The sequence below is a fragment of the Gigantopelta aegis genome, chromosome 4, assembly GCF_016097555.1.
Source record: "Gigantopelta aegis isolate Gae_Host chromosome 4, Gae_host_genome, whole genome shotgun sequence".
Taxonomy (NCBI): domain Eukaryota; kingdom Metazoa; phylum Mollusca; class Gastropoda; order Neomphalida; family Peltospiridae; genus Gigantopelta; species Gigantopelta aegis.
The window spans coordinates 75,623,461-75,643,192 of NC_054702.1; the positions used below are offsets into that span (position 1 = coordinate 75,623,461).

The 19,732-nt window shown below is 32.8% G+C and overlaps 1 protein-coding gene across 1 annotated transcript; it reads right to left on the minus strand.

Moving 5' to 3' along the window:
• Positions 1–1,279: 1,279 nt before the first annotated feature.
• LOC121371097 (serine/threonine-protein phosphatase PP1-beta catalytic subunit) lies at positions 1,280–17,845 on the minus strand. The gene is made up of 8 exons (XM_041496746.1): positions 17,794–17,845; positions 17,450–17,581; positions 10,540–10,770; positions 9,444–9,548; positions 9,010–9,081; positions 7,166–7,317; positions 6,689–6,823; positions 1,280–6,026 (listed from the first exon to the last, which is right to left on the minus strand). Exons 1-8 carry the CDS (start codon positions 17,843–17,845, stop codon positions 5,925–5,927), a joined length of 981 nt encoding a protein of 326 aa, XP_041352680.1. The 3' UTR covers positions 1,280–5,924.
• Positions 17,846–19,732: the final 1,887 nt, after the last annotated feature.

A 19,732-nucleotide genomic window follows, 5' to 3' on the forward strand; every position in this document is an offset into this window, starting at 1 on the left:
AACACGCTGTTTTAGTTAATTTTTTGTTAAACCCTTTAAACATTTGTATTTCTCAAAATGTCATGCTTGACAAATTGTGTTCTACATGGATGTGCACACATGTGCTATAATCCAATCACGGTTCAAGCATACTGCCATTGACACAATCCGCTATCTGGCCCGACTATCCTGATCAGATCAGGAGTTGATGGTTAGTTGCTATGGAGAAATTATACCTTCCCATTAAAACTTGCTGTGGTTTGGAGCCAGTACTAGGGGGAAAAAAAAAAAAAAAAGTTTGTTTTTATTTAACAATGCCACTGGAGCACATTGATTTTTTATCTTATCATCGGCTATTGGACGTCAAACATATGGTCATTCTGAAACTGTGTTTTAGAGGAAACCCGCTGTCGCCACATAGGCTACTCTTTTTACGACAGGCAGCAAGGGATCTTTTATTTGCACTTCCCACAGACAGGGTAGCACAAACCATAGCCTTTGTTGAACCAGTTATGGATCACTGGTCGGTGCAAGTGGTTTACACCTACCCATTGAGCCTTGCGGAGCACTCACTCAGGGTTTGGAGTCGGTATCTGGATTAAAAATCCCATGCCTCGACTGGGATCCGAACCCAGTACCTACCAGCCTGTAGACCGATGGCCTGCCACTACGCCACCGAGGCCGGTACCAGTACTAGGAAGTAAATTGTGTGATTTATTATCCTTAAAGTTGATGCTTTGTAAATTTAGCCCGTATTGTTTAATCCTGTTTTTGACTTAAAACATATGTATCTACATGTAATTACAATGCTTCAAACACCTGCGTTAAAAAATATCCAAGCTTCATAAATTTGGCTCTACATATTTGAAAAAGCAGCCCACCAATTTATATTGCCTCTGGGTTTGATATGAACCCAACATTTGATGCAGCATTTTTTACTGCCATTGGTCATCTATGGGATTTAATTTGGTGCTGTATACTTTTTTTCTTTTTTAAAACTATACAACAGAATAATCCCACTAACTCACATTGAGACCCTATAATTCCAATAGTAAATCTTATCATTATCAAGTGTATAGGTAATATCACTACAACAAGGTAAATAATATGTTATCTCTAATATAAAAAAGAAAGAATGAACATTACAAGATATGAAACAAAATTAATACACCTTGAAACAAATTTCATACAGTGATCAATTTCTACAGATTATTAAAACTATATGTCTAAATTAGGAAGTACAGGGAGATACTTATTAAATTCAAGAATTCAATAAAAGAATTCAAATATAAGTCAGGAATTCAAATATAAAATTTATTCCTCAAATAGATTTTTCAATAGTTAAGTTTCTCAGCAGTGACAACCCTAATAATCTATGACTAAGATGGTAAACTAAATAACATATGTACGTATGTGTATGTATTGTGTTTGTGTGTATTGTGTATATATAAACATATATAAAGCAAAATAATATAGTAACCAGTCCAGAACACACAGCAAATTGTACTGGCCACACCCATAATGAATCAAATTGTGGTAATTTATAAATAACACTGCAATGTGGTCAGCAAAATACAAACAAAAGCAATGCATTAAAATTAAAATTATTATGACATTGTTCAATATTCAAACAAATGTTAACTGCATAACAAATATACTACCAAATTAATATAACTGTTAAAACATGTTAACAAAAGTACAACTTTTCAACTATATTTCAATGTTTTTATCAGCAGGACGATATACTAATAAAAATAATGTTTTTCAATTTCTTCTAATGCTGAAATCAACTTTTTTATTTATTTAAACATTTAAAATAATGGCCTAGTTTCAAATTAATATAAATGTTTAATACATTTTTTAATGGATTTAATGTCTGAAATAGTCCATAAATGACACTGTCTCAATTTTAATCACTTTCAATATATAACAAATTTCAAACAAGTTCAATACATTTATTGTTTAATCAAATCAATGAATATGAAGATACTTTTTTCACTGGTGGAAGATGTGGAAAAAGAAATGATTACGAGTGTAAACATGTTAACTCCATTATATGAGATTCATGCTACACTAAAAGTTAAAGGTTTGTTTACTTTTTTGGAGATTAGGGGGTCTGGTTTTTGTAACCTATAACCTATATAAAACTGAAAAATCTCTTGATAGTGACAATCTTCAATCCAATATGATTTCTTTACGGTATTTCATAATTTCTGGGTACAAAATCATTTTAAAATTTCAATGACACTTCAAAGAATTAATAAATGTATACAACAAAATATTTCAGTTTTAAAAAAACTATGTGGTTGAGTTAAAGTACATACCAAAACTTTAGTGAAAACATAGTCTATAATAAACTGTTTTCTACATTTAATCAATCAAATTAAATTTAAAATGTTTGCTACATACAGAAAAAAATATTTCCTGTTGAAAACTATGATGATATGAGATTTTTCTTCTCCCTTTTTTAAACAAAATAATAATAAAACATCAAACATCTTAGAAAGTCCTAGAAACTTATAATATTTGAAAAAATAACACGTTTACATCTTTTATTACTTAGGTTTCATATTTATGAAAATATGACTGCTCTTTTATAGATGCTAAGATACATGTAATCTTAACATATCTTCTGCCCTTCTTGCCCTAATTAGACAAGAAAAACTTTAATTTCACTGTAAAAGTAAAATTTGTTATATACAACATATTCTTGAATACATACACATATCAAAAATTCGTAGAACATATATAACAAGGGTATCAGGCTTGGAAAGCAGTTTGAACATTAGTTAATTAGAATAGTTACAACACAAGCAAAATTCATCTATTCTATTATAAAAGATGCTTCATTTTCTCAGATACAGACACCCACTCACTCACACCCTATCAACCAAATGTACATATAAAAGATTTCCATCTGAAATCCATACTTTTATCCATCAATTATTTACCAAAGTATAGTAGTTAGCTTGCATTTAAAAGCTTTTAATGCTCCGAAGAGTTGATAAAAGTAGGGATGTATTGAGTGAAATCTTTCCTGGGTTTATATGTTGCATACACATTGTATGTTTTCAGCAATGCTTTATACACTGATGAAATAAAAACAATTATAGATCTATCTCAGAAACAACTTCATCACACTGTGGGCATGCAATTTGTTATTTAAAAAAAAATCAAAAAAAATCAAACACTAAATGATATTTATAATTATAATAATTTAGGTTTTAATGCTCACTAACACAAACAAAAATAATTTGTATTACGTTTCTTTCTTTTTTGTCTTAAATGTCATTTGTATTGCTCTGGTAAATTGAAAAAAGCAATGATACAATCTGATAATTTTGTTATCGTAATACACATTGCATGATATTATACATGTACATGAATATCTGTCCTTAAAAGCATAGGACTTTACAATGAAACTAATATTAAAGCAATGAAAAATCAACCTCTTGCATAATCATCCTATTAATTTTTTTTCATCTATTAATAAGGCCACCTTTAATACAGGCCACATTTACTCAAAATGGTCAAGTCTTGTTAATTCATGTTCACTTGTATGCTGAATTAAAAAAAGAAAAACTAGAAATACATTATGATCACAGCACTGCATAGATTAGTTTTGGACTTTTTACACCAAATGACAGTTTGAAAAGACTGTTAAGTTAAAAAAAAACAAGCTGCTGCATATTTCTTAGTACAATGAATACAAGAGGCCTCTCTTGGGCCAACAATACAAAAGTACTGTTTACAATAAATTTACAGATGCGTACGCATTAAAAAATCTCACAATTCACTTTCTTTCTTCAGCCTAAACATCTCCTCGCAATATAATACACAAACAAAAATAATAATTAAAAATAAAATCCTATTAATTTAAAATGACTGTTCAGGCTAGAGCATATCAAAATTCTTTTTAAGCATGGTTTTAAATAACATCAACAGTCATGTTAATCTAGAAATATCAAGGTAATGCAAAGTTGAAATAGAATATTTTATGAGGCACTTCAACAAATATAAATGTACACACTAACTGCAGTAACATTGGTGTTAGAATGAGACAACAATAACAAGAAAATAAATAGACAACAAATGAGCAAGAAAAACTAATAACAAACAAGATGTTGCCTCCTACTGGTTGGTATTAGAAATGGACATACATGTAAGGCACATGCAACTGGACCACATCAGTTAAAAATTAATTTTGTGTTTGAAATTTACAAAGAAATCAATATAATGTAGTCCAAAAAAATGGACCTATTAGTTATAAAACATAGAGCTTTTTTAAATATTGTTATTAGATTTGGGGTATTAAAATTAAAACAAATATCAATCTCTCAACTTTGAACACCTGACGGAACAATACTGAATGTTTGAGGAAAACTGTTGTGTTATATTTTGGCAAAGCTGTTCAATCATCATTCCATCTAACAGTTTATGAAAGTTTTGACCAGTACTTAAAATTTAAAGGTAACTAATGTCGTACTGAAGAAAACAAAAGAATCACCACAAACCACATATTATCTGTGGAACTATTGTTAAGTAGACTTTTATCTTAGATTATGGATCTAAAGCACTGACATACACCCACAAATATATGCCACAATGTTCTGTGGTGCAATGCAGCTTGCATGTCACACGACCAGAGCCTTGGATAACATGTGACTACTGTTGGTCCTTTATCCATGGCGAGTATTACCGATATGCATGAAGCTGGTTACCTAGTATTTACATTTTCTGAATACACTGAGACAAAGTTAACATAAACTAAAAGCTCATACCATTACTGTCAAATAATAACAAGTGCATCATAAAACATGTCAAAGTACCGTATGGTTAATTTTTTTACTGTTATGGTGGTTTTAACATTTTCATTCTTCTAAACACAAAAATAAGGACTAATTAATTAATACTGTGTAATTCCAGGTGAGGTCAGCTTATGTATGAAAAGATATGTTGAAAAATATATATCCATACTAATCTCCCTCCCTTTCTGCTTTATGTTCCAAAGTATAGCTATATTGTACATCAGTCAAATGGAGATATGCATCTTTTTTGTTGTTGTTAAGGAAATAATGAAAATATTATCATTGTTTACAATTTTGTATTATTATATATTTTTTTATTACATTAGGGTACTTGAAAGTAAAATATAATTAATGGAACAAGCAATGGGATCTAATGCAAACAGGACAAGGCTTTTAGAAGTTTAGCCAAAAACTACTTTTTTTTTTAGAAGGTATTGACAATGTTACTTTTCTCTACTTAAAACCGATCTGATTTTCCACAACCACGTTTTAGTGGTCTCAAGTTTTTTTTATTAATGGAACAGATAATTAGAAAATAAATAGATTTTCTTAGGTCCAGTTAATATCCTCAAAATGCTCTAGTAACTTAAATTAATAAGAGTATTTACTAATAATGCTAAACAAAACCAACCAAATAATACAATATACAATTCTAAGAATAGTATGTAGAAATAAAAATAACAGTAACATTTTAATTGGGATTAACTTTCCAAAGCATCTTTTCATCTACAAGTCCTTTTAGTTGAGTTAATTTCTGGTTACACAGGATCAAAGAATTTTTTTTTTTTTTTAACTTTGTCCATGTACAAAATAAAACTAGATTCATTATGAATGTTTATTACAGGACCTGTTCACAGCCCTCCTGATCGCCTTCCAAGCTTATAATTAATATATACATTTTTTTTTTTTAACTCAAAAACATTTATTAAAAATGTGCACTACTGTGGCCAACAGATACACACTAGAATGATGCAATGAATTTCACAGCAACACGATGTAACTCGTAAAAATACTGTCAAATTTGTGGAATAGTGCCCACTTTAGTGGTCAGCTGGCAACATGAAAAGCTCTTCAGCCATTGCATATAATAAAAGGTTCACCAATGTGATCAGTATTATTTGATTATTACGCTTCCTGTCAGTTCTTCTTCTTCGATGGACCGCGAGGAGGTGTCACTGGCCGTCCTGAATTCAAACCTCCATACTGATACTTGGCTTTCTTCTCCGAAGGTTTCAGAATCTAAAATATAAAGTTAAAAGTTAGTTTGTTTTGTTTAACGACAACACATTGATTATTTTAATCATCAGCTATTGGATGTCAAACATTTGGTAATTTTAACAAATAGTTTAGAGAGGAAACATGCTACATTTTCCCATTAGTAGCAAGGATTTTTTTATTTATTATGCACCATCTCAGACAGGATAGCACATTCCACTGGCTGGAATGAGAAATAGCCCAATGGTCCCACCGACGGAGATCGCTCTTAAACCGATAACACATAAAGCCCCGCCCCAATCTAAAATATATTTCAAAACACCAAATAAATAACCATTTGAGAATTGTATAACATGTTTATATACCAACACATAAATAACTGTTAAAGATGTTATGTGTCAGACAAGTGACCTCATACCAAATGTCAAGACCAACCCTAAAAAAAAAAAAAAAAAAAAAAAAAAAAAAGTCAAATGTCCTATAAACATTTAATCCAATTCATTTTCATTCAGCAATAAATTGTGAGTGTTTTTCACTGATATTATAAAAAATAATAAAATTAAAATGAGAAGATTTGCTGTGGATGTGGATGAATTTAACAAAACACTTTTTTCCAATTTTAATGTACTCACCATTACGATTCATTTTCCTAAAGCAACAAGAATACTTTAAAGTGAATAAAATACCTGGAAGGAGCACATCAGTGTGTCATCCACAGACATCATTCCACCTGCATTGTCAAACTCTCCGCAGTAGTTGGGTGCAGAAAACAGAGTCACCAACTGTCTTTTGGCAAAGAATTCATAACCATCTTCAACAACCTGAAAGTATCATTGTCAAAATCATCTGTTAACATTAATTATTACTAGTGTTAAGCAAATGTTATTAAAACTAGAATACATCTTATCAAAGTATAGTGCATGCATTGTGTTTACAAGTAGAAGGTTGTCTAAGAAAAGTAGACACATGTATCTACTGAACTGAAGTGTATAATATTAAGCATTGGTCTTAACCTAAATAAATGTTCAAAATTAAACACTAGTATATTGCTTCTTTTTAAAAAGATATTGTTAACTCTGAAATAATTTTATTAATACTGTCAACATAAAAAATACTACACAAGTACAAATTTGTTTACAAAAAAGGTCTTTAATCCAACTGACCTGGTGAGCTCTGCATAGTAGGTCAAGGTCATGTCTGTTCAGGAATTTGCTAACAACATCTGCACCAAATGTGAAAGATACGCCTCGGTCATTTTCACCCCAGCCTTGGACATCTTTGTCTGGGTCTGACCACAACAGATCACACAGTAAGCCTGGAAAATTGAAATATCAGACATATTAATCCAAGAGGCAGATATCTAGAGCATAATTTTGTTTTTAAAAAAAGGGTAAAAAAGAAGAAAAAGAAACAGTCAATTTTTAATTGAAGGTATGTTTATATTTAAAGATTATCATCACAAACAATTTAACAATTAACAAATGAAAAGATTTTGTAATCAAATTTGAAATATATATCCAGTCGAGCACCGCTGTGTCAAACTTGCTTGAGTCGATGTACCGGTTGTGTTGATATGACTGGCCACTCCCAGCCAAAACGTGTATTAACTATTATGTTTTTATCTCAGTTGAGTCAATATGTTTGTGTCGATATATTTTTTTGTCAAAGCGTAGACTTTTATACTGAAAAATGTCTCTATATGTTGATAATAATATTATGTTAAAATAAATTAAATATTTAAAAAGATAAATATGAATTTGTGCTCTGAAATTAATGCTGTACCGGTAATGTGAGCATGTAACCAACCATCAAAAGAGATGCTCACATTTGACTGTAAACACATGATTTGTACATGTAGTTACTGTAACAGTAAGATAAACGAATATAATTATCCAAACCATTGAACAAGGTACTAAAATGGTCTTACTGAGCTTAAAAGAAAATGAGAGCAGACGACAACTGTTACAGAATGCAACTAGTCATGTGACTTATGCCTTTGAGAAATTGTGGACTGGTAAAAATAGGATTAATTTGTCTTGATCGGTTAACTAGTTAATTGACATTTCATTTCAACTTATTTTCGCGCTTATATCCAATTAAGGTTCAAGCATGCTGTCCTGGGCACACACCTCGACTATCTGGGCTGTCTGTCCAGGACAGTGGGTTAGTCGTTAGTTGGTTAGTTGTTAGTGAGAAAGAAGTGCCCGTAAGAACTCGCTCTGGGTTGGAGCCGGTACCGGGCTGCGAACCCTGTACCTACCAGTCTGTAGTCTGATGGCTCAACCTTGATGCCGGTGTTAATTGACAAAGAAGGCAACGAACCTCTTTGTATTCAGTGACACCACTGTTTCTGCTATGCTGACTTTCTTATGGCAACTGAGTCAAGAGATTCAATCATCTATTCTATCATCTATTACCCAGCAGTGTGAATTCAAAGGCCTATACACATGATGACGACAGTCGAACGCTTTACCACCTATGCATTGTCAAACAGGTGTTAACTGCCCATGGCCCTGTTGTATCTTAAGTTGATGCCACGAATATTATTATTCATAGACTTTATGAATAAGGTGTGGGATTTTTTTTTTCTTCTACAAAACATTTCGCGTAACTATTATTATAGCTTTCTTATAAATTCATGTTTATTAAAAACAATATTTAGATTGTTCTAATGTCCACAGTTATTTTAATTTAAAGATATTTTTAAAAATTATCAACTCTGTTCAGAATGTGCACAGCAGTACAATTGATTGATTAATTTATTTTTCATAGCATAATAATTTTCGTTGTCTTAAATAAAAAATCTATGATTCGATAAAAAAAATATAATCAACATTTTTTTTTTTTTTTTTTTATATGGCTTGTTTTGTTTTGTAAAAACAAATTTGGACATATTTCACTAAAACGTCGATATTCGGTTAACTCGATATTGTTTTATGGCCATATCAACACATCGGTGCTCGACTGTATTTAAATGTGAACTAACTTTTAGGCCTGTTCAACTAACCTGTGTCAGGAACATCCGTTGGTCTCATGATTCGCCTAATCTGTTCCATAGACTGTAAATCTGGAGACAATCCTATACACACACACAAAAAAAAAGGAAAAATAAAATATAGTTTTGAATAATATTTTTTATTTAGTCTTAATACATGAATTAACTTTTAAAGAAAAGAGCAAATTTTAAAAATATTTTTACAATTAAAAGAAGCCCTACATTAATATATAAACATAGCGCTACATGTACATGAAATGAATTGAAGCAAGTTTGCAAACTAACATTTTATTATCTATCTAGACATATACATGTATATATGTACTGATAGTTTAGGTGTATATCTCAAAACTATTTTTTTTATACTGCCTATAAAAATATCAACTATAAATTTCTTATTTAACAATATAACAAGCTACACTTCTTTTATATAACTTTATAATCACCTCCATGACAACAGAAAATCTTTTCATCAATGATAGCAGCAATGGGTAAGCAGTTGAAACAATCCGTAAATGTCTTCCACAATTTAACGTTAAATCGTCTTTTACCTAAAATGGACATAGTTCATAAAAACAATGTTCCTGCAGTACTCCGACACAATCATACAGAAAGATGCTTATAATATAGGTCTTATCAATCATAAAAGTCAAACTTAATCTGTAACTGTATATGATAAAGCTATATACAAAATGCTAGCTTAGTATCTGGAGACATTGAAAAATAAAAGTATTTATCTAGAAAACTGTATGCAGGACTGATAGGTGACTAATTAATTTGACAAAAATGATGAAACTCAATGAAATTCATTACATCTAACTTAACAATTCCCACAATATTCAGAATGTTTGTTTAATGACATCTCAGCAAACTTTAAAAAAGAATGTTATTTAATGTCTAACATACGATTATTGCAAAACATGGACTGGATAGTGAAAGAAAAACAAATCTGCTAGTACACAAGACAGCAGCAAGATATGTTGAACATGTACATAAAAAAAACAGCACATACATGAGCCTTTGGTATATACCAGTTGTGGTTAAAAAGGAAACTAATCAATGGGTACACAAGAGGCTAACTCCATGTGATCGTGCATAAAGTTATATCTCAATCATCTCTTGCTAAAAATGAAGGTCTGACAACAGGTTCAAATGCTTTAAAAGTAACATCTCCACGATATGAAGTATGACTAACACGTAAACATTCTGAGTACTGCTAAAGTAATTATGCATGTCCCATACTGGACCAAGAAATGTTTGTATCTCCTAAGTGTAAGGGCCATAACTCTGTCAAAAATGGACAAATCACCAATAAACTCAAACCTGATCTGTAACTTTTTATGATAAAGCTATATATACAAATTTCAGCTGAATAGCTTGAGATAGTGTGAAAAAAAAGAAAGAAAAAAAAGTCCAAAAACTGTATGGGACATATGGATGGATGTATAAATGGACGAACAGATGGATGTACACACAGACAGATGGAGTCAAAACGTTTAGTAGGACCGGTAGGGGACTAATAAAATACTGAAGCACACTTACATTCGTCATAGAATCCATAAATACGATTAATGCTTGCACATTCGTGATTTCCTCTTAACAAAAAGAAGTTTTCTGGATACTTTATTTTGTAGGCTAGCAACAAGCAAATAGTTTCTAGTGACTGCTTCCCTCTGTCCACATAGTCTCCCAAGAAGAGATAGTTTGATTCAGGAGGAAATCCACCATATTCAAACAGTCTAAGCAGATCTGTGTACTGTCCGTGGATATCACCTATAAAATAAATAAAAGATAATAATTTTGAGAAATCCAAATGTAGGAAAATATTATTCTATTCTGTGATTTATTATCTTTTCCTAAAGTGGAAAAAACCAATGAAAACACCAGGGCTCAAACTTAATGGTGGCACCGACAACAACTGCTGTAGCTATGATATGAATTGCTGTAGGTTGGGTAATTTGTTGCCGATGTTGTCACTGGTTGAAAGGAAATATTTTTGAGTGTTAATTTTGAAGTTAACATTATTGGTTTAAAATTGCTGTAGGCATGCTCAAAATTGACGTAGGTAAGGAAAGATGTTTTAAAATTGACATATGATAATAAAGTTGTATTTTCATAAAGTTGGTGTGAATTTAATTTAGTACCCAAGATGTAATGTTGCTTATACAGTATGGAAAATACCTCTTGAGATACTGAAAACAAGGTACAATGACAGTCAGTGCTCAACACCAGAACTCAATGCAGAAGTTTTATTTCACTTGCTGCTGGCTAGTAACGGACATATATTCACTAGCCAAATTTCTTCGTCCACTAGCCAGTTTACCCAGCATAGAATTTTATATACTTATGTGTTCGAAACAATAAATTAAATGTACTTATTATGTTGACTTTTCGAGTTTGCTGCTTTCTTTACAATGGTTGATAAAATTTATTATGTTGAACTGTTGCATGATTAAAACATGTTCACTTTAATAATTTTCAGTGAAAACGGATATTTTACATACGATTTACTGGTATGAACATTTGCCTATCAGTGACAGCAAGTGTTGTGAGTGATTATGAAAAATAAATGAGCTGAAATCAAATTTTATTAAAAAAAGATATTTACCCAAAGTGTTCGTCCATTATGCATATATCAAAACCTTTTTGTTATCGTACATTGATATTAAAGATGAAAATGATGAACTGTGCATGCACGACAAATGTATGTTCCCAGTAAAAGCTCCATTACGGAATTTGATAGGGTTACACTTTTGTTTACTACATACAGATAAAATTCAATTTATGTTAAGGTTGTTTCTTTTCACGTGAACTAAGATATATTTGCTCTTTTTTTTTCATTAATCAAACAGAATCTGGGATGTCCAATGTATGACTGACTAAGTTCACATTCATATTTTAAAGCAAATATGTTGCGTGTCAAACTAATTTTGAAATTGTATTCTGCACCATATTTGTGTTAATAAAGTGCTGATCTAAAAGAATATACACACCATCAGGGTGTGCACTTTACGGTCGCCTGATCGTCCATGGCGAGTCAAAATAGCGCCGGGCAAGTCAAAACTGTATCACCGAAAATTTCTGCATATTATATTATGTATCAAAATGCAAATAACTAATGTTTGTAAGAGATTGGAAAGTTATTTTTTATTTATTGTTTTCAACTGGTTTCCTATTAGTATCTGTGCAACCAAAACCATATAGTACATAATAGCGACCACTTCCCCAGTCTATCGAACAGTCTAAAACTATTTGGAATGCCCCGGCCGGTTTTGATTATGTATTCGGAAAACCGTGGCCAGGTAAATGTATTCTAAGTTCAATTGGAACACCTCAGCCATGTCTGTCTTTACTTTCCATTTAGTTACAATTGGAACAACTTATCACATTCCGCTACGCTATGATTTTGTTTACGAGCCTGAGGCTTTCCCAAGTTACATTGTGTTGGAACGTTTTCGTTTCTTACAGAATATGCCAAGTCTACTATAGTATACCAAACATTGTCACAGCTATCATTGCCTGTGCACGTGCGAGTGTTGTGGGAACTCTTGACAGGTCACTTACGATGTGTCTGTGTAGATTTCTAAACAGTCAGGTTTTGTAATTAGTTCCCTGTTTGATATTGGCTCACATTTACGAATGATACTAGCTCACATTGTTGTATGATACTGACACAAATTCAACTATGTTATTATAGTGAATTACTTTGTATGGTTTAGAAATATTTTTATCATCATTATTATCCGTTTCATAATTAAATAGTGATTATGCCTGTATGCTAAGATAACATGTTTTTAAAGTGCAATTTAAGTATGTTCTTTTTTTAACGACATTCGGTCGCGGCCCATTTAAAAGTTGTACGGGTGAGTCAAAGTGTTGCTGTGAGTGGCCCGATTGGCCAGTCAAAAAAAATTCCAAGTGCATACTCTACACCATACTAGCTATTATATTGCATCATTTAATACATCACAAATATTAAGTGGACATTAGCTGTCTGATTTATGATCACTTTACTCTATCATCTACTAGACATCCTGTACATAATATCATACTGCGCATGCTTAGGCAAAAAAGAAAAGTATAAAAATAAATAAATTTATAAACTGATTTCAGACGATCTAAGCCAGAGTTTGGCAAAGTAATACAGGATGTAAACATGTTTTGTTTTGTTTTGAAAGCCTAATTACTATGATATTACTAATTTCATAGGCACATATTTTGTACTTGTACTTGCCACTTGGCAGTTACCTTTTAACAACCAGGTGCCTGTGAAGAAAAGTTGCTTGCAAATGCTAGTGTTTTAATCGGTGTGTAGAGCCCTGTGAACAAAATGTTGGTATAGCAAGTTCTTCTTTAATTTATTATCATCACCAGATGGCAGTTAACTCCAAGAATTTCTAAGTAATTATTTAGTATATTCCTTTGGTCTTAACAGTGAAAACTAATGGTCAGCGCTTGTTGATACTAACATCACAGTTCCTAAAATAAAAAAATAATAAAAAAATGTAAAAACAAATTTGATAGCCAGCCACTGCTCGATTCTAGGGCTTTCCCCTCTGGACATTCCCCCCCCCCCCCCCCTTTTTGTTTTATGATTAATATGATGATATATTTTAAAATGTACATTATATTCAAATTTAAGAAAACAATATATAAAGCCCTAATTTGATTAGCAAGTAAGGAACTAAATGAAAGAAACAATCAAGGTTTCAAGGATGCTAAATTTTAAAATCAACCTAAGCAATTAGTATGAAGTCTGTAGCTGTACAGTACTCTGGATACTGACATTAGAAACTATTATATTCTAGATACACAAACCATGGCAGGGGACAATATTTCGAAATCTGAGGTAACCGGAAATCGGTTCACGTGGTTTTCACATAGGTAACCAATTGTTCGGTTACGTGAATTATATTTGCGTAACCTGTGGACCTTATTTGTTTGCATTACCATAGTTTGACGCCCAATGGCCGATGTATTTTTCGTGCTGGGGTGTCGTTAAACATTCATTCATTGATTCATTCATTAACCTGTGGATTACCTGATCGGTTACCTCAAAGTTACGTTGAAATTATATTTTAAATACATATTTTTTTTTAGCTCAAACAAAGTTAAAACAAAATACAAAAGAAAACGTTTTATAAAACAGTTTCTTTAATGCTTGCAAATCGAAAGAAGTGACTTGTAGATCTTTCTTTTGTTTTCGTATGATCGTAGCGTTGTAGATTTATTATTATTATTATTTACCACTTGCCATCGGAATCGTAAAAAGTAATTTTTAGTTGCCCGAATCTAAAAACCACTGTCCTCAGGCATCGGGCCACCGTATTCTAAAACCTCTGTGCAGCTTGCTGAAGTTAACACTATTAGCCCAGTACTGAAACAAAATAGATACATTTGGAGGAAAAATGTCCATTCCCTGGTTTCTCTGAAGTATAAGGCAAAACACTCAGTCACTCACTGGTGCATGATTAGACTAATATATTTTTTATAAATAACAAATAAAGGCTACCATTTGTCACTGATAATATGTAAAATTTAGTATACTGTAGATTTTAAAACCCCCACCAAAAACCCAAACAACAAATGTCCAGTTCCTCTGAACTATAAAACAGGCTACTCATTGGTGCATGGTTAGATTAATAAAAAATAAATCTTATAACAACATAAAAAGAAAGACTACAATTTGACACTGATATTTTGCGGTATTCACTTTATCGCTGGTACTTCTATACTACAGTGATGTTCCAAATGTTTGTTATTTAAAGCGCATATGCGATGTTAGTATTTTTCAGCTTTTGTGACATTTTTGCATTTTTGTTTACGTTAAAACCGTTTTCAACCTTTGTAAAATTATAGGCAATCCAATATTATGTCTACATGTATTCCTTTAGAAATAGAATAGCAGCAGATAATTTAGGCGCAATAGCGGTCTGTGCACATTTCTTTAAAACTTTGGTCGCAAGTTACAACAGTTGCAATATACCGCTGTCTACTGGTTTGCCGCGCATCAAGTACTAAAAATCAGTCTAAAACATTTGCTGGAATACTAGTAGTATGTCTGCATGAATAAATTTCTGTAATCATGAAGTTTGCTAGTTTTAATTTCTGAATATCTACAGGTCACGACGTAACCGATTTGCAGTTCGCGTAAATTTAATTTTGCGTAACCGACACGCAAACAGAACGGCGGTTCGTGTGAAATATTGTGCTCTGCATGGATAACGTTCAGTCAACCAGGAGTAAAGCGAAACTAATTCATGAGGACTATATTCATGAAAAACAGAAATACCTTGCAGGAAATTTTATTTCTTATGTTTCTTTTGATCTATAAGTATAACAGAGTTAGTCATATTTACCAGTAATAATAGCGGGGAAATGACCTAGGTGAGAAAAGATTGGGTTACCATATATTGTTGTGTATTAACAAACTCGTGGATAGGCCGATTCATTATTTTGCTCTCAATGTCTACTACAAAATGGTTGGTACAATGTACCCACCGATTCCACTTTCAAGTTAAACTGGGCTATCATAATAATGTTGGGTTTGACATTTTTTTGAAGTTATCCCTTAATGTGCACATTGCTATAGTATTTTAATTTATTTGTATCTTCTTTAAATGAATCGGTCATATTGATGTCACTATAGTTGATAAATGCAATTTAGTTTTTATATAAAGGCAGTACGAGTAAATATTTAGCACCAGGGCTTCTAGAATTTTTATAAAATCCACTTGCCACAGGATCAGTGATTTAAAAACTTTATTAGCCACCATTAAAAATTTACTAGCCCTACTTTACTTAAAGTTAATACAATTTTACTAAATAATAGTAATAATAAAAAAAAGTGTTTTCTGTTTAACGACACCACTCGAGCACATTGACTAATTGATCATCAGATGTCAAACATTTGTTAATTCTGACTCGTAGTCATCAGAGGAAACCTGCTACATCTTTCCTAATGAAGCATGGGATCTTTTATATACACTTTCTCACAGACAGGAAAGCACATACCACAGCCTTTGTCCAGTTGTGGTACACTGGTTGCAATGAAAAAAAAACCCAATCAGCTCAATGGATTCACCAAGGTGGTTTGATCTTGCGATGCGAGCACTCAACGGATTGAGCTAAAGTAATAATCAAATGTCACCTAAAGAGGGAGATAGAGCATAAAAACATAACACTGGGGGGTTGGGGTGGGGGCAGGATATTCATATTTACAAAATAGACTTAACTGCAACATTTGATGAAAAACAATTAACTTGCCATCAGGCATTACTGAATATCACTAGCCATGGGAGTGCGGCTATCATAATCTAGAAGCCCTGAGCAGCCAAAATTGTAATGATGAACACTCAGGTACAAACAATAATATATTGTTATATAGGCTGGCTAACTAGTAGAAATTCTAGCGGGCTTGCTATGTTACAAAAATAACAGCCATATTTTACTTCCTATTTTGGTTTGGTTAAGTACATTGATTTACTAATTGTAGGCTACTGGTAACTTAAATATGTAATCTTCAGAAAAAATCTAAAAAATAATAATAAAAATAAATGGCAAAAGTACCGTATTTTCCCCCCCTCTATTTTAAAGAAATATTTCTTGGAATTAGTTTAAGGTTAGGGTTAGGGTTAGCGATAGTTATATACAATATATTTTAAAACAATTTGTTCTGTAAAACCAACATGAAGTTTATATTTCGTAATCCAGTATCGCTATGTTTTGCCTTTGAAAAATTAGACATTTTGACTATTCTGTATAAAATTTCTTCCACACGGGTGCTTTTGATGGTGCTTTTGGAAGAAATATAGCACAGAAGACAGAATGAGGCATCATGGGACTAAATCTTCGTTTTATTCCGTACACGTTCGGTTCATTCCGTCAAAATACACCCTATGAGATTTATAAGTATTAAAATGCAGTTTCACTTGTTGATCCACTGCATGGTCGAGTGGATACAGTGGTCGGCTACAGTCCCGATGGTCTGGAGTTCGAATCCAGGCCTAGCACTACATCGTTTGTAGTGTTTAATGCAATACCCAGTTCATATGGTTAATTCAATACCCCAATAGTGGGGGAAAATACGGTACTCTTTCCAAATAAATAAATAATTTGTCCACCTATAATAATAATAAGTCGTTTTACTATTTCACCAACAAATGTGTCATACCACTGACAAACTGCAAAAAAATCTGCAATCTCATGGATTCTCAATAGGTATGAAAACCTAGCTATTACTGACATGCTCATATCCATTAAGTTTTAAATATTAAAGTTGTCATAAGTAACAAAAACCCTCTAAAGCTACTGTCCAAACCAAATTGTTAACATCTACCAAAAATTACTCTCCTATCTTTAATTACCGTTACATTTCCCCCAAATTTTGTCCACACACAAGCGAAAATAGGAAAGGGTTGATATCATATAATATCTGCATAACAGAGCATACCACAAATCTTTAGAGGTGCCTCAAGTTCCAACAATATTGGTTGACTCAAAAATATCTCTCGAGATTTAAGGCAAAGTCCTCGGACCTCAGCTTCGGTCATCTGAACTGTTTTGCCCGGTCGACATCCTCGAACTGAAAAAATAAGGAAGTAACAAAAATGACAAGTGGGTCGTCTGTTTTGCAAATGCAACTCAATGTTTGTGCGAGTCTTTTTGTTATGCCTCCTAAGTTACACAGTTTCACGGTAATATCTTTGTTTCCCAACCACATAGCACACAGTGTTGCTTGAAATTAAATATTATATGATCATCATAAGGTTTTAAACTGTCAAATCAATGAAATACCTTCAAGAAGTCGTGCGATCAAGCTATCGACATTCAATTCACTTTCCGCCATTTTGCTCCCAACTGGTGACGTCATCGCGCACTGACAAGCAAACATTGCAGCCTACTTTGGTTCCGCAAACGGTTCCATACATGTGTTAAACATCGACTATAGTGAGGTGTCACTTCGAAAAAGTTTGAAACACAAAATGTTGGTACAACAACACGCGCGTGTGCAAAAAATGATTTTTATTTTTTTATTATTATTTTTTTTGTGGGGTGGGGGGGGGGGGTCGACTCCCCTCCAAGATTTTGTTGTTGTGTTTTTTTGTTTATGTATTGAACTTTCAAGTTCCCTGTGAGCATGGGCCGACCATAAAAATGTCGCTCACTACAGTAACTAGACACAATTCCCGGCACATGCGCCTGCAACAACACTACAAAGATTTTGTTTTTTTAATTATTTAACGAAAGGGGTGAGACGTAGCCCAGTGGCAAAGCGCTCGCTTGATGCGCGGTCGGTTTGGGATCGATCCCCGTCAGTGAGCCATTTGGCTATTTCTCGCTTCAGCTAGTGCACCATGACTGGTACACCAAAGTCCGTTGTATGTACTACCCTGTCTGTGGGATGGTGCATATAAAAGAACCCTTGCTGCTAATCGGAAAGAGTAGCCCATGAAGTGGCGACAGCGGGTTTCCTCTCTCAATATCTGTGTGACCCGTAGGCCTAACCATATGTCTGACGCCATATAACCGTATATAAAATGTGTTGAGTGCGTTGTTACATAAAACATTTCTTTCTTTTTATTTAACGACAATCGTACATATAGAACTGTAAAACATTAAAGGCGCAGACCCTAGTTTTAACCTGTAAACATTTTTAAAAAATTACACTAAGTTTAGTTAATTTACAAACCTGTAACTCATTTGGACAAGTTACAATAGAGTGAAAGAAGAGTCTGTGACGTTGAAACGGGAAATATTCTTAAAAATAAACAACTCTAATCAATAAACCCTTACTTCTCAGACGCACGTGCGTTTTTAAAAAATATGTAAAATGCATTTTTTTTTTTGTGTATTAGAAACACCAGGATGACCAGAAACACTTCGGTTCTATGGAAATGGATAATCTAAAGAATAAAATATAAGCAATGTTTGATTTCAGTGCTCATAAACGGCTCTAATAGTAAAAATATGCTGTAGTGTTTAAAAACTAGGGTCTGTCCCAACCAGTTACATTTTTGTTTCATTTACAATAAAAAAAAATAAAAAAAAATAAAAAAAAATATATATATATATATATATAAAGGCAAGGGGTCTTTTATATAAACTTTCCCCAAACAGGACCGCACATACCTCATGGCCTTTGATATACCAGTTTTGGGACACTGGTTGGGATGGGGGCGAGGACCCAATCTGATTGTTGAGTGTACTGTGCATGGATGTGTCAGGTAGAATCGATATACATCATTGCAACATTTGATTTAGATAGTGAGAGAAGCACTGGCTACTCCCGAAGACGCCAATTGGATAAACTGATAAATGAATGAACATATATATATATATATATATATATATATATGAAGAGTTCAGGCGCAAAACGCGATATAAACCATTTTCTTTCTAGTTTTTAGTTAAAGCCATTATTGTATGTCAGTAAGGGCTAATCGTAGGCCCGCTGATTTGCTGCAAAACGTGATTGATCCTTATGAAATTGTATTGGGTAAATCCCGTTTTTTTAAAATCAAAACGCGATATACGCCAATTAAAAAACCCATTTTTACTGGAAATGAAAAATGGATATATCGCGTTTTGCGCCTGAACTCTTCATATATACATGTACACACACACACACACACACACGCACACACGCACGCACGTACACACATACACACACCACATACGTATCCATAGGCGTACGGGCTCCCATTTTTGTATGGTGGTCAGGCTGAATGTTACT

Coding starts and splice junctions, on each gene's coding strand:
- LOC121371097 (XM_041496746.1), bottom strand. CDS start 17,845: ATGGCGGAAAGTGAATTGAATGTCGATAGCTTGATCGCACGACTTCTT. Junction 17,582..17,793: donor GATCGCACGACTTCTTGAAG/GTATTTCATTGA, acceptor TTATTTTTTCAG/TTCGAGGATGTCGACCGGGC. Junction 6,027..6,688: donor CACTGATGTGCTCCTTCCAG/GTATTTTATTCA, acceptor TTTATATTTTAG/ATTCTGAAACCTTCGGAGAA.